Below are 14,774 nucleotides of genomic sequence, written 5' to 3'. Positions count from 1 at the left end.
GACGGCTCATCAGCCCACCTGCACGATGAGGTCCACATCTTCTTCTTCTTATTCTTCTTCCTCCCATCCCCATCCGGACCTTACCATCCCACTACTTCCTGATGCCGAGGATCTACCGTTGCCCCAATCTCGATCTTTCTCGCAAGGTGGTATGAACCTTCGACCACAGCTCGAGGGGGAAGAATACGAATGGCCAGAAGCTGGACCCTCTACGATCAAGAAGAACGAACCGAGTGTGGGACCGTTCGGCGCGAAAGCCGTCGCGGCTATGACAGGTGCTCTGGCCACCTCTCTGCTCAGTGAGTACGGTGTTCCTCTCGTCTCGTGTTATTCCGAGACACGAAAGCAAAAGAAGGGTGGCAAGCTCACAATCGTCACTTTCCTTTCCTTCCTTGATCACAGTGACACCGTTTGACGTGCTCAAAACGAGATTGCAAACCGCTCAACCGACTCCTCGTCCCAGTTCATCCTTCGCTAAGGGAGTGGCAAAGGCTTCTTCTTCAGATTGCTGCCAAACAACGCTAGTCACTCCTCATCATCCCGACACGGGTCTTCGAATACCTCCCTCAACTACAGCCAATCCACTATCATGCGCGAGTACCACTGCCCAGATATCTCAACCGTCTTCACGTCTGCCCGTACAAACGCTGTCTTTTTCCGCGCTTCGACCTGCCGCGGCTCCTGCTTCAGCTCCAGCTGGGTGTCTGAATCCCTCCAAATGGGCAGGGATATGGGGAGAACCTCTTACGTTCGATCAAGCACTAGCGAGAGGACCGACAGGCGGTGGCGCCTCTGGTGGTGGAGGAGCTGGGGTCCTGACGTTGCCTATCGGTGGACAAGCACAATTGCGCCGACCAGAGCAACTTCGCTCTCTTGGAAGTGGGTTTTGGAGCGAGGTAGCGGCGGTCAGGGCAGAGACAGGGATTAGAGGTTTATGGAAAGGTGTCGGAACGGCTATGTGAGTAATACGTTACTTGCACTCTCGCCTCTTACGAGTTTTACCTTCTTTTGGCAAATGAGCATATGCTAATCGTTACGGGCGCAGCACAATGGGGATACCATCATCAGCAATCTACATGCTAGGATACGAACATCTGCTTACCATCGTCTCACCCATATTCACCGGCTCTTCTGATCCAGCGCTCAATGGCTCCTCCCTCAACCGATTAACTACGTCCGCATCCGCCGCCCAAACTTCCCTCACGGCTTCTTTAACTCCCGCACCATTAATAGCTGGATCCATGGCTCGAACGCTGAGTGCGACGGTCATCAGTCCAATTGAGATGTTCAGGACTAGATTACAGGCCTTACCTTGCAGTGAGTTCCCACATTGACCATACCAATCGTTCATTGGGTCCTTGGGCCAGTACAAAAGCTGAACCAGCATGAACTTACAGTCGAACGAGGTGCACCAACTTACGCTAGTACGGCTCGCGATATGTCGAAGTTGGTTCAGAGCAAGGGACTGACAATTCTGTGGAGAGGTCTTGGTCCAACCTTATGGCGAGATGTGCCTTTCTCGGGTGAGTAGGAAAGCGCATGACGCTGGCTCTTGCATTCTTTGACTGATTCTGACTGGTTTGACACTCACAGGTATTTATTGGGCGAATTTTGAACTCTTGAAATCCTTCTTCACCTCGCCATCATCACCGTTCCCTCCCTTAACACCCATAACGACGTCGTTCCTCTCCGGTTTCATCTCCGGAACGTTCGCCGCTGTCGTCACTCAACCTTTCGACGTGCTCAAAACCCGTCGTCAGGTATTCAACCCTACCCCGGGATGCGTGACCGTTCGAGCGAGCACGATCCCATTGGCCATGCACGTGGTGAAGACGGAAGGTGCAGGAGCGTTGTTCGCCGGTTTAAGTGCTAGGTGCGGGAAGGTAGCGCCGGCCTGTGGGTTGATGATCGCTTGTTATGAGGGAGTGGGAAGGTGGTTAGGTGGAAGGAGCGAGGAGTAGGCTTGTGTGTGAAGGGAAATCCTACAGGTTGGATCGTCACTTTTCATTGCATAGAATTATAACGAACGAGAAATGGAACATATGCTATGCAGGGAGAAGGAAGCAGAAGGGGGTGAGCGCATGAGGAAGCAGAGGATTACGCAGGAGATGGTCGACGGGGAGTGTAGGTATCCAACGAGAGAGGACTGCTCAGAGGTTAGAATAGCGACAGTCAAAACGCCCCGTTAAGCATGAACGCCGTATTTATCAGTGCAGAAAAACGAATATGAATCAACATGATTCATTGGCATATTACAGTACATGGCACTCTCATCACAATCGCCTAAGCAGTCGAACTGACAGCCCTCTTCACTTCGTCGAGATAAGCCGCTCTAGCTGGTCTTCCGTCCGTTGTCTGATCCGATCGAGAGTAGGGTGTCCATTTCGGTTCGTCCTGGAAGAGACGCATGGCAGTGATCATATTGGCTGAATCTACGGTGAATCGGTGATATATCCTGTTAGGGCATAATGGGGGTTCGAGATGTATCGCGGACGGCAATGGCGGTTCGGAGGACAATACAGTGATGAGAAAGCAGAACACCATCGTCAGTGACATCTCTCTACACAATCTTGGCACTCGCTCGGAAGGAAGACTCCCACTCACCCTGCTGGAAGGACGATCAAGTCCCCTTTTCCCAACGCGATCCTGATCCATCTATCGTTATACGACGCTCCTTCGCCTGTGGTCCAACTGCGTCAATAAAATCACATTTCCTTCGAGGTAGATGAGACGGGAACTGAACTGACGGGTGGACATACCTCGGATATCAAAGTATCCTGATCCGTCCAGGATATACCGGATCTCTTCGTCTTCGTGAAGGTGTCTGCAGGGTTGATCCAGTCAACATGAATTCGGAGTGACGAGCCGCTAAGACCAATGGGGACTGGTAGACAGAGGGGACGATCGGAAGAATATTGGCGTGCGAAAGAGGGACCAGCAAAGAGGAACGAAGACAGCAGGAGATGACAGTGTTGCAAAGGGGTTTTGGGCCGTCCACTCACTCGTCGAAGAATGACTTGATCTTGGTCTCGTAGGCATCTCCTAATCCAGCGGGAGTAACAGTAATTTGATCTCTCTGCGAACGCGCGAACAGGGTCAGCACGACTGAGATTGGTATTTCTCATTTCTCATTCCGACAGTCTCGCTCACGTCCTTCACACATGGGAGACGGAAGGACGAGAGCGTCTAGTCCCACCGAGAAAAGAGTGATCTATCTAGTATTCCGGTCCACGCACGTTTTTGTATCCTCGTTCTTTCGCAAAGACATCGATCTCCTTCTCCCAACTGCCCTGCGGATCGATAGGGATCTCCTTGTAAGTCACCCCGAGATGCTTCAGGGTTGATTCCGAGATGGAAGATCCTGAATCGTGCGGTAGACGTTGGTCTCCCCTGTTCAGGTGGGCCACATTCAGTCAGTCGTGATCGACGACGAGTTCTGAAGCTCGGAGATCGGGCGGGGTATGTGGAAGGAAGTAGGGATCACATACGGGATATCGTCGTATACATAGGCTCTCATTTGTGTATCTCGTTGCTTGCTCGTTTCTCGGTGTACCAGTGGAGGAAGATGATCAAGGACGATTGGGAATGGATCTATATTCTGTATTGATATATAGTGACATTATTGGTGACTTTCCAATGACGTGCTTCCATCACCGAAAAAACAACAGTCCCAGCTTCCCCCCCGTCGCCCGGTCCCACCGAGAAACTCCCACGTGATCTCAACATGACCGATCCGAACTGCTCTCTCTGTTGTCAGGTTGTGTGAGCCTGACAATTCGCCATTCCCCCTTTGGGATTGATTTCCTGGGTGGCAAAGCAAGACAAATGATCAAATGCAAACCCTTTGACGCGTGGCGAGATTTGTTGATGCTTCGAGAGATGGATTTATCGTCTTGGTGATTTCGACCTCGACCTTCATTGACTGAACATCTCCGAGTATACGCATGAGACACATAGCTGGAGTTCTAGTCCGAGCTGTACTGGTCACGACAGATTGAGGGAAAGGTAAGCGCATTGTCGGGTCCCGCTCTGCTTGACCAACGCAGAGCAACGCAGAGCAAACGACGCTGTTGCTTCGAATGAAAACATGCTAATTTTCCGATGTCCTCCTCAGCTTGCACCAGTCGCCAAAGATCCACCTTCTCCTCCTCCTAGCTTCTTTCATGGCATAGCACAGCGTCGAGCCTATCTCTTTATAATCTGACCCGTCCTACATATCCGCGACGAGTTCATTCTTAGTAAGTCCGAGGTCCATCGATATCTATTTTTGATCCCTCCCCTCCACTCGTCTCACTTCTGTCTTCCCCTGGATCAGCATGGCTGGTGTCTCAAGTGACCTTGTCAGTCTACTGCAATTCCTTCAAAGTGATTGTAGGATCACTCTTGGACTTGTGCTTGACTCCACGATCTTCTTCAGCTACTGCTGTCAAGCGTATTTGAAACGCAATTGAAAGCTGATCTATCTTTGTATCGTGCCCTCAGCCTGTTGCACCAAAAAGATCACTTATCGAAAAGGCCAGCCCATATTGGGCGTAGTCATCCATCACTCCCTCAAAGACAGGTAAGCCGGAAGTGTCACTTCTCTCCCACAGCCACATCTTGCTCTTCCGCCGAATGTCCAGGTTCAAGGGGACAAACACAGACAAAAGCTCGGACCTGACGCCTCATTAATCCTCCTCCTACCTTGTCCTTTTCCTCCTCTTCTTCTCTTCATCTATGCCATCCGCCTTTTACCTCGACTACGTCATTGTATCCAGAACAGACACCGGGAAGGACAATTCGAATAAGGGGTCCACTGGAGAAGCATAGCTGTTTCAAGTTATATACGTGAGCTTTTCACGTCCCCCTTCCGCTCGGTATTGCTGATTCAGAAGTAACGATTGACGTTTTGGCCTCATCAAGTGTAGATACATCCCTCTTCATTCTGATTTGATCATCGCGACTCCATTCAACACTCAGCATGCCATTGTCACCTTCGCGGCCGGCTCAATTGGCTGACCCAGCAGTCGCTTACACATTGTTGGAGAAACTAGGGACCGGGAGTTTTGGGACCGTATGGAAAGCGTGAGTTAGCCCCTTTCGATGGTCCTGTCTTGCTGAACCTTGTGTACAGATCTCACAACGAAACGAAACAGATCGTAGCTATCAAGATGATAGGTATGTTCCCGCATTCATATTATCCTATACCTGAGCGAGGCAAATTGCCAACTGCCCTCGTGAAACTCGCAGACCTCGAATCTTCAGACGATGACATATCTGAAATCCAAGCTGAGATTGCGCATCTCTCAAGTTGCTGGTCGGACCATGTGACCAAGTACTACGGGTCGTTCGTTCGGGGAGCGAGACTATGGATCGTGATGGAGTATCTAGCGGGTGGAAGCTGCTTGGATCTGGTGAGTCACCCTCTCATCTTTACCATGTGGACAGTCCTCGGAGCAAGCCAAGACTGATGCGAAAACTGCCCATTCAGCTCAAGCCAGGCGTCTTCGCTGAAGCCCAGATTGCAATCGTATGTAGGGAGTTGTTGATTGGCCTAGAGTACCTGCATTCGGAGGGGAAGATACATCGTGACATTAAAGCGGCAAATGTGCTGCTTTCCGACACCGGCGACGTCAAGCTAGGTGAGCCTTTTCATCAACGATGACGTCCGTCGCGCTGACGGAAACTCCGCGTTTCTTTAGCCGACTTCGGTGTCGCTGCACAGCTCTCTTCTCATAAATCACAACGGCACACTTTCGTCGGCACCCCATTCTGGATGGCCCCCGAGGTCATACGTCAAGCAGGCTATGACGTTCGAGCAGACATATGGTCTTTAGGAATCACCGCAATCGAAATGGCGAAAGGCGAACCGCCTTTGAGCGAGTATCATCCGATGAGAGTGCTATTCCTCATCCCAAAGGCTAAAGCACCCAGGTTGGAGGCGAACGAAGGATTTAGTCAAGACTTCATGGACTTCATCGGGGCGTGTCTACAAAAGGACCCACAGGATGTGAGCAGCTTTGCGAGAAGTAATTATGACCGAAAGTTGACATTTTTTGTCCTCTCCAGCGAGCCACAGCCAAAGACCTCCTGCAACACAGATTCATCCGTTCCGCTCGTCGCACAACCGATTTGATCCCACTCATCAACCGTTATCGAGCCTTCCGAGCACGATCGCCAGGCAAAGCCTCGACACCGAGCAAAACCCTGAACAAGCTTGCGGCGGGACTGGGAGGATTGACATTGAATGGAAATGGGACAATGAAGAGTGAATGGAACTTTGATGAGACGGTAAGAGGCACGATGAAAGGGGTCCCGGTGCAGTTAGATTTGGAGCAGATGGATGAGGACGAGGAGTGGGATCTGCAGGCCGATGGAGGGTGGGGGTCTGTTAGAGAGAGAGAAGAGCTATTACGAGCTGCAACGATCAATGTGGGTTTTTCCGTGGGGTTGGCTTTTCAAAATGACAGAGGCTACATGCTCATGCTAGTGACTTCAGGGCTCCGAGTTGTCACTCCCGATGCTGGAGCGAAGCTCTCCAAACCCGACTCCCCCTTTAAGCTCTTCTCCACAAACGCCAAGCTCTGATATGATGCATCTAAAGTCCTCTACGAGTAGCAATGTGTCAGGAAAGTCAACCTGGAAAGAGAGGCAAGACAAGACGAGGGGGACTTTGGTGAAGGAAGGTGATCTTGGCGATGGGTTAGTCTGCACGTTGTGGATCTCAGCTTCCCCCTCCCCGGCCGGCCATAGCTGCGGTAAAAAAGCTGATAACGAGAGTGCGACGCAGATTTTCTACGGTCAGACCGATGAAGAAAGTTGACACAATCGGTTCTCAACGTTTGTCCAATGAGTATATCGGAACCGGATCCGTCAGGAAACCCCCTGCCGCGGCAGGCCTGGAAAGTCCCATCAAGCCGAAGTCTGCTTTCTCACCTCGAGGACGAGCGGGACAGGCGCTCGTGGAGGAGGTGGTCATGGGTGTACTCGATTCGGTGAGCTTCCAGTCACCTTTCAATGGGTTAGCGTCAAAGAGCTGATACTGAGACAAAGACTGCCGCAGAGGATCACGACGCTCTCACTCTCGAAGCCCTCAACTTATTACGAAAAGGCTTCGCAGATCTGGGTTCTCAGAATCCAGAGATAGCTTATCAACTGGTGATGGATATCTTAGGTGGTATCAGAGGGAATGATGTGGTACATGGTCATATACGGAACATGTCGATGGCTGGAGTCATACCCAGCGCGAAGATTACCACGCATCTGAGCAACGACGAAGGGAATGGTGGCAAGAAAAGTACGCCAAGTTCTAACGATGTTAGAGGTGGGATGAAGAAGGGTATAGGAGAAACTGGCGACGATTTAATCAGAGAGCGAAGCCCGATTGCGGATCTGCTATACCTCAGATGTGAGTGTCTACCATGACTTGCCTTGTTTTCATTGGTCATTACGCTGACGGTGAGTGGTTGTTGCAGGGATTGATGGTTTAAGGCTCAAATGGCCAGGTTCATAGACGAGTCACAGCGTCGCGAGACTTTGCTCCCCCCGAGCTCTTTTCATCGTATCCTTCTCATCTCAAGCGGGCTGCCCAATCTCACGTCACTTTATGTCCTCATGATCTAAATGTTGTTCTCTATACTACTTTGCTGTAATTACTGTATGTTCCGGTATCACATACCATAATCATTGCGCCTCGTTTCCGCTCTCTGGACGTGGCTCACGCAGTGTTGTCCCATGAATTGTATGCATTTCGCTTGTTGGTCTACAGTAAATCTGCATCCTACGCATGTTCGTCCGTCGTAAATCTAGACGATGCTTGTCCATCGTTGTGCCGTCACCTCACTATTCTATCTACGACTCGATCCGGATAATTTGCCCTGTTTCAGCTACTCGAGCGAAGAGGGCGATCTCGTCAGCCCTGACTTGAGGCCAGCCCAAGTTTGACCAACAAGGCTGACTCACCAACAACTTGGCATGATACTGACACCCATACGACCCCCTCGCGATGAGGTGTGCATCGTTGGAAGCACGGATCGCTGGCCATAGATGGGATTTGATGAGATCTTCGAGGATCGTGATGAGGGTGTTATCTTCTTCGATGGACCATGCCTGGGTAGATGAAGAGGGTTGGGGGGGAGGGGGGGGATGTGGGAATGCAGCAGGGTGAGGAAGTGAGAGAGAGAGGGTGATTGTTTGGTATTGGGTATCATGAAGGAGATAAGCGGAGGTCAGGAATTCGACATTCACTCTACCCAATCATTGATGTTGAAGAAACGAAGGAAAGGAGGAAAAAGAAGGTTGGGCACGATGGAGATGGAGATCTCTACCACTGCTCATGGCAGATCAAGTAGAGCGAAAAGACTTACAGTCTTAGCCCTTTTTTTCTCACCACCACCGACCTTCTTCCCCTCCTGTTTCGACTTGGACTCGGAATTGGACTTGCTCTCAACCTTGCTCCCAACCTTGCTCCCAACCTTGCTCCCAACCTTGCTCCCAACCTTGCTCCCAACCTTGACCCCGACCCCGACCCCGAGCTCGAGCTTTGGCTCCATTCTCTTCGATCTCGCTTTCTTCAAGATGGGAATGATATCTGCGTCTGCGTCTGCGTTTGCGTCTGCGTCCGCGTCACTGACGTTGCTGAGCGGGAAGGAGAGCGTTCGCTGTGACACAACTGGGTTTGATTCAGCAGAAGAGGGAGGAGAAGGCGGTCGTTCGCGTTTGACCATTGTGATAAGTTATTGATATTGATACCGATATTGTATTGTATTGGCTCCAGATATGTCGAAGTTACAATAGTATTCGTGTGGTGGTCAGGATTGGTTCTTCTCCCCCAAAGATCAGAATTGGTGTGGTATGGGAGAAATAAGGAGGGACACGATGAGGAAGAAGAATGTATTCTGAGAAGAAGCTGGAAAGGGAGGGAAGCTTGATGTGAGTGGAGCGTGTGTACTGTATGTGTGTGTGTATGTGTATGCAGTTGTGTCGGTTCTGAAGCGGAGCACGGATTCAGTTTCACCTTGTCAAGGAACGGTCGTGATTCTGCTCTGCAGCTCTTCAGTGCGTCAGTACTTATCTTGAGATCGTCAGATCTCACGTCAGACAGGTCGTGTTTTATAGGTGTCAGACCAGGACATGAACGTCGGTCGGATCAGAAATTTTCGATAAACCATTGAGAGAGATAGAAAGATACAATACCCTTATGCATATCGCCCTCTGTAGCTGCCCACTCTCCCTCAAGAAACATCATCTATCCCAACCGATCCCACATATCCTGATCATCCTCGTCAAGCTCCTCCCTCACAGCATTATCTCTCACCCCCGTGCCTATCCTCTCCTCCTCACCCGCCAGAGGCTGATAGACACTACTGCTCCCCACCAACGTTCTTCTCCCTCCTCCTCCGCCATTTCCTGATAATTGTCGCTCGGCAACGGCTTCTTCGTCGTCGAGATCCAGATCGAGGTCTAGTGCCATGGACGCGGTACGTGCTTGTGATAGGTCGATAGGCTTGGGCGGGTTCAGGAGTGAATGGCCGGATCGACGGAGGATAGAGCCGAGTCGGAGGAACTGAACGGCGTTTCGGATGACGATGAGGATTGTGTCGAGCACTTCTTCGCCTGCGAGGTGGATGTCAGATAATCATGATCAGTACGTGTTCGGACGTGAATGAGAAACATGCGGAGGAATACAATTGGAGGATGGATGGCGAGGCAGTACAGCTGAAGCAGGAAGTGGTAAAGTGTGGGAAACCCAGAACCCAGACCCCAGAACCCAGAAAACCACTCACTTCTCGTACCGGATCCACAAGGATTTCGGAACACGAGGATGAGGGTGATACTGCAGAATGCGACCAGCGCGAGATCAACGACATTGAGGAGTGTCAGGGGGTATTTCTGCGCATGTGCACATGTGGTCAGCAGTAGCTGGCAAAGATAGCAGAAGAAGAGAGCCAGATCGTGGTGTAGCAGAATCGCCCTCGACTCACCTTCCCATATGCAACCCATCTCGTTGTGACTTCCAGGACCATCAACGCGTTGATGATGACCTCGAGTATGTGCCATGCTACAGGAGGACAGCGTCGTCCGTCTGTCCACATCCGCATCCCAGTCAGTGTCCCGACTAAAGGCAGTCTCTCGAATATACGTTCGTTGTGTTGGTGATAGGGGGGTGTACTCACGCGTTGATATCAGACTGATCACCAACGTTGCCAGACTCAGACTCATCATGGCGAAATAGAAGAAGATGTAATATCGACTGAAAATGATCCGGTTCGCTACCCCTCTCAGCTGTTCTGAAGCAGGCAGATGATAGGGCGATCTACTCGGAGTAGGTCCAGCGGAGGAAAGGTTGTTGCTTCGGAATTGCGAGGAGGAAGTCGCATCTTCGTAAGCCTCGTCGTCTGAGGGGAGGTCGAAGTCCTCCGCGGTGATATTTTGCGCCTCAGCATCATTAGGCGCCATAGTGATCGATACGAGTTGTGTGCTTGCAAGTGTTTCGTGACGAGGCGAGTACAGCCGACCGATCTATTCTGCCTTGATCCTGATAGAACAGTGACACTCTAGACGACAACAATGGCGTGCACTGCACCGCGCTTACGGCTCAAACGGAAGCAAATCCACCTTTTGTATTGACATTTCACCAGCGGTGTCCCCGGTCAGGGAAGATCACTCGGAATAGCAACAACAACATGATCAAAACAGTGGTAGGATACAATGCTCCATTTCCCTGCGACATCACAGGAGAACACTGCTGGTACATGCTACCTTGCAACCCTCCGAGTGCGATGTCTACTCAACACCGTCACATCCGTAGCAGCTTCACCGCATATGGTGAAACACCTATCGATCCAGGAGATTCGTTTCACCCTTATAAAAACCCCCCACCCCGGACTAGTGATCACTGTAAATCCCTGACAAACGACAGTCTGAAACGGAGACGGAGTCGGGAATGGTTCACGGTGGTAGCGGTCTTCGAGGGGTGGTGCCTAATCGTCGACAGGCATGGATCCTGTGAGACGCTACATGTTGTCCGGCCTCCTTAAGTCTTCTTTTCGGTCGGGACCCAATGATCCAAGCGTGACCTGTATGCAGCGCGGGGTAGCGCAGAGTAATTGGAGATGCAGAGTCTCAAGGATCTGTATGACTGACGTGAATTTTGATGTACATCTCCCACTCCGTTCTCACATCATCAAGAATAAAACACCACACCCACTGCCGAGAGCCGCAGATGGCGACCGATCTTTCCTGATACGTCCCACGGGTCGAGGACTTTTCTGTAGCACCATTAGCAACGACAATGTCATTCTTACCGCATACATGAGGCCTTGCTTCCATTACAATTTCGTCAGCTGTTCTCTGATCCTACTCAATCCCCATGTCTGCCAATCGATCCGACAACGCCAGTCCACCCCTCACCAAACGGCATACCTCACCATCACCTCCTGACCTTTTTCAGCCCCCATCACTCTAAGCGCTTCCACACACACCGAGATCGGGGCGGATCTACCACTCGTCCGGCGTACGCAACATCTCCCAATCTCACCTTGCCCATCGGTCGAGCTCCGAATCCTTCTTTTCGATAGGAAGCATCATGCCGCTCGTCAAGACCCGCTCGCGGATGAACTTATCTTGTACCCCACTCGGGCAAACCTCCTTTCTCCCGTTCGACACTCGATCTGTATCCACCAGCACAAGTGCAGGTACGAGCACTAGTACTTCCAGCTCACGCGCATCCACTCATCCCGGACGGGCGATCTCACATTCTCCACAATCTACTCGCCTCGATGATGACTTGGATTTCGGGCCTCCCGCTATCTCGGGTGCAAGATCGTTCTCTCCTTTCTCCGCATCTACTCCAGCCACATCTCTGCGCAAGACAAGTTTCGGGAGTCTGCCTTCTCTCCAAGGAGTCTTTCAAGATATCTTTGAGCGACCGAGATCGGAAAGTAGGAAGTCGTCGAGAAATAGTCGAGCAGATGATACAATGGAACTACCCATCATGAAACCACCTCCAAGCCTCCATCCTGGTGAGGAAAAGCTAAGAGATGAGAACAACTTAGGAATGAAGGCACGCGAATGGGAGGTTTTTGGACTAGGCGTACCGACTTCAGTGGCTATGGAGAGAAAACCGATTATCCGGTCAGGCCTCCCGATTGGATCAGCTTTGAACAAAAAGAAAGAACAGAAGGCGAGACGTAGGGACATGGTAGTCCATGTCCCCTCTCTTCCACCCCCGCCACCAGCTGTACACCGCCAGTCACCTCTTTTCCACTTCCCCTCGATATCATCTCTTTCGACTGATCAAGGAAGTGAGAATTATCCTACTTCTCGTCAAGGCTCGACTCACTTGAAGACGAGCACCGAGGGGGTACATGGACCGTGGATTGAGCCGGATGGAAAAGACGATCAGGCGGGAGCAGAGTTGAGGGCCGTGGAAGTCCTAGAGCAATTGAGCGGTAGTTCGCCGGACAATATGTCTGGACCTGGTTATCCGGATTCCCTTCGTGTTCGTCAAGGAGGCAGACTGGAGGTCGATATTCAGACTCACCGCACCAAAGCGGATGTCGAACATACCTCGCATCACCGCCACGAGAGTCGTCAAGAACCGGTATTGCAGCGAGCCGAAGGACAAGCAGATTGGCGAGCCAAGTCTCTCAACCAATTCTCTACCGTCCGTGCTTCTTCGTCACAGATACACGGGGACTCAATCTTCGCTCGTGCGACTCCTCCTCCATTGTCGCAACCGGCTAGACCTCATATATCGCATACTACACTCAACTTACGTACAGACATCAACAACGATCCGGAGCGCAAGCCAAAAGAGTACATTAACGATAAGTATAGCTCTATGTCACCACCACCGATACCGCCCAGATCGCCTTTGAGAAGGGAGGGACTGTCGAGCAAGAATCAACTGAACAAGCTGTTTTCGCGTGTTTCGAGTCCTCCTTCAATCTCATCTGAAAAGAAAGAGAGACAAGAGATGACAAGAGAAGAAAGGCGAACCAGAAATGCGCGCATTCTTGCACAGAGGGCGATCTTGATTGATAACTGTCCTACCAGATCCGCAGAATAGTGAGCACACTTGCAGAAAGATAGATTGTCGTCCCCCAGCTCACAACCTGTCTCCAACAACAGTATGTCCTCACCACCTATCCACCAGACGCCACTTCCACCGATACCTGCTTCTGCCTTCCCTGATCATGGGCCAAAGCCACAACGGACAAAGTCTGCCTTTCGCCCCCGATTCCCTTCTCGCATTATTAAGCCTAAACGGCCATACACTACAGTTGGAACACTGAATGACGAGGTCTCTCGGGACTGTGAGATCAGCCACTCGACCGGCAAAGCCTTACGTCTTCAGCCTCGAGAAGAACACGCTCTAAACAGGAACGGTTCTTATCGCAAGGCGAGGGGAATGGGAATGTCCGCACGGTCTTTCCTTGCCTTAGATCAAGCAGGATTCCCCGAAAATTACAAAGAAGGTGCCAATCGAAATGCTTCTTTGGGAGCAAGATCGACTAGGGAGCCCTCCGCTCAGTCTAGTCAGACTCTCCCCTTGAATAGACCTCTGTCGTCTTCTCCGCCCTACATTATCCCTCCTTCCGAACGATCAAAGATTGGGACCCATACATCGCACCGAAGGCATCGTTCTCAAAGCTCGCTCTCAAGTGATTCGGGAATGGCAGATGAGTATCCCACATCTCAGAATGATAAGGATGAGAAGGTAAATGTGATGACCGTCAATCCTATGAAGAGGTCGGCACGGCTTGAGGTCGACTTGGATCAACTAGTGGGGATACAGGCCGACCCTGCCCTATACGCCAGTCTGTCCGCCCCGCTTGCTCGTGCCGACAGACCAGGGCCGGGTCGACTCGAACTCGAACTCGGATCCGGTCTGAGCGGATACGGAGATGTGAAATGGGAAGATATGGGAGCAGCAGAAGAAGTGGTGATCAAGACTCTGGGGCCATTACCTCCTCCAAGGCCCAAGAGGTCTCCTTTGACAAATCACAAGTCCGAACCTTCATGTACACAATCTTCGTCGCCAATACAATCAATATTACCGACATTCCCCGTGAAACATGCAAATCGACCTGACGTGGTCGTTGCGACGATTGAAAAAAAGGACGATGGTCTACATGTAGAAGATCTCATCATTTCGGCTTCGGAACTCTCACAAACTACCCGATCAGCAAGCGCGATACACACAGACGAGCATGCTTCTCCATCGACACTGACAATGAATGGGCGAATTGGTTCCACAAGTACTCCCTTGTCTCCCAAATCCGGTAATCAGCATGGAATTCGATCAGTCAACAAGAGGAAAACGTCGTTGTTGTCCACTACAGAGTCGATATCGACGGATAATAGTGTAGAATCGGCGATGGAACGAAAGGCACTGACTAGTGCTTGGTTGGCTACTAAACCGATGAGGAGGAATCCTCTTGTTGGAGGAGGAAGTGAGAGGATGTGTTGATAGCACGTTTGTTATGGGTCGATTAGATTACAGTACGACGTGATTTTATGATGTTGATACATTTTCATGACGAAGATGAGGTGATGGTCGGATGAACGAACGATAACTGCTTGAATGTGCCAAATGTTTCAGGAGATAGGACAGAGGTACACTGTTGACAGGTATGGAATCTGTGTACTGTCATAAGTTGAGTTTGTATCCAGTAGTTGTTCGCGAAAATTTATACGCTATGTCAACAAGATGTGTTTCATTCCTCACGAACTCATATACTACATCGAGATATGAGTGGAATCCGAAATCATGAGCATCAGAAACCACA

General features: G+C 50.9%; 6 protein-coding genes across 6 annotated transcripts; 3 read left to right on the top strand and 3 right to left on the bottom strand.

Moving 5' to 3' along the window:
- Nucleotides 1–25: 25 nt before the first annotated feature.
- Nucleotides 26–1,961, top strand: IAR55_006422 (uncharacterized protein; the record flags this gene model as incomplete). The annotated part of the gene is made up of 5 exons (XM_066949505.1): nucleotides 26–299; nucleotides 403–958; nucleotides 1,046–1,317; nucleotides 1,398–1,523; nucleotides 1,594–1,961. 5 exons carry the CDS (start codon nucleotides 26–28, stop codon nucleotides 1,959–1,961), a joined length of 1,596 nt encoding a protein of 531 aa, XP_066799799.1.
- A 322-nt stretch (nucleotides 1,962–2,283) lies between these two features.
- IAR55_006421 (1,2-dihydroxy-3-keto-5-methylthiopentene dioxygenase) lies at nucleotides 2,284–3,517 on the bottom strand (the record flags this gene model as incomplete). The annotated part of the gene is made up of 6 exons (XM_066949504.1): nucleotides 2,284–2,455; nucleotides 2,605–2,680; nucleotides 2,760–2,824; nucleotides 3,003–3,076; nucleotides 3,237–3,390; nucleotides 3,489–3,517. The coding sequence occupies 6 exons, from the start codon at nucleotides 3,515–3,517 to the stop codon at nucleotides 2,284–2,286; spliced, it is 570 nt and encodes a 189-aa protein (XP_066799798.1).
- A 1,443-nt stretch (nucleotides 3,518–4,960) lies between these two features.
- IAR55_006420 (uncharacterized protein) lies at nucleotides 4,961–7,492 on the top strand (the record flags this gene model as incomplete). Its single annotated transcript, XM_066949503.1, has 10 exons — nucleotides 4,961–5,064; nucleotides 5,114–5,157; nucleotides 5,230–5,393; nucleotides 5,471–5,621; nucleotides 5,682–5,989; nucleotides 6,049–6,411; nucleotides 6,479–6,681; nucleotides 6,770–6,974; nucleotides 7,033–7,387; nucleotides 7,455–7,492. 10 exons carry the CDS (start codon nucleotides 4,961–4,963, stop codon nucleotides 7,490–7,492), a joined length of 1,935 nt encoding a protein of 644 aa, XP_066799797.1.
- An 820-nt stretch (nucleotides 7,493–8,312) lies between these two features.
- On the bottom strand, nucleotides 8,313–8,705 carry IAR55_006419 (uncharacterized protein; the record flags this gene model as incomplete). The annotated part of the gene is made up of 1 exon (XM_066949502.1): nucleotides 8,313–8,705. The coding sequence occupies one exon, from the start codon at nucleotides 8,703–8,705 to the stop codon at nucleotides 8,313–8,315; it is 393 nt and encodes a 130-aa protein (XP_066799796.1).
- A 521-nt stretch (nucleotides 8,706–9,226) lies between these two features.
- On the bottom strand, nucleotides 9,227–10,437 carry IAR55_006418 (uncharacterized protein; the record flags this gene model as incomplete). The annotated part of the gene is made up of 4 exons (XM_066949501.1): nucleotides 9,227–9,594; nucleotides 9,765–9,870; nucleotides 9,963–10,063; nucleotides 10,155–10,437. The coding sequence occupies 4 exons, from the start codon at nucleotides 10,435–10,437 to the stop codon at nucleotides 9,227–9,229; spliced, it is 858 nt and encodes a 285-aa protein (XP_066799795.1).
- A 1,129-nt stretch (nucleotides 10,438–11,566) lies between these two features.
- On the top strand, nucleotides 11,567–14,455 carry IAR55_006417 (uncharacterized protein; the record flags this gene model as incomplete). Its single annotated transcript, XM_066949500.1, has 2 exons — nucleotides 11,567–12,798; nucleotides 13,090–14,455. 2 exons carry the CDS (start codon nucleotides 11,567–11,569, stop codon nucleotides 14,453–14,455), a joined length of 2,598 nt encoding a protein of 865 aa, XP_066799794.1.
- Nucleotides 14,456–14,774: the final 319 nt, after the last annotated feature.

Source organism: Kwoniella newhampshirensis, chromosome 14 (genome assembly GCF_039105145.1).
Source record: "Kwoniella newhampshirensis strain CBS 13917 chromosome 14, whole genome shotgun sequence".
NCBI lineage: Eukaryota > Fungi > Basidiomycota > Tremellomycetes > Tremellales > Cryptococcaceae > Kwoniella > Kwoniella newhampshirensis.
Note: the sequence above shows the minus strand (reverse complement) of the source record. Positions and strands in the feature narration are given on the sequence as shown.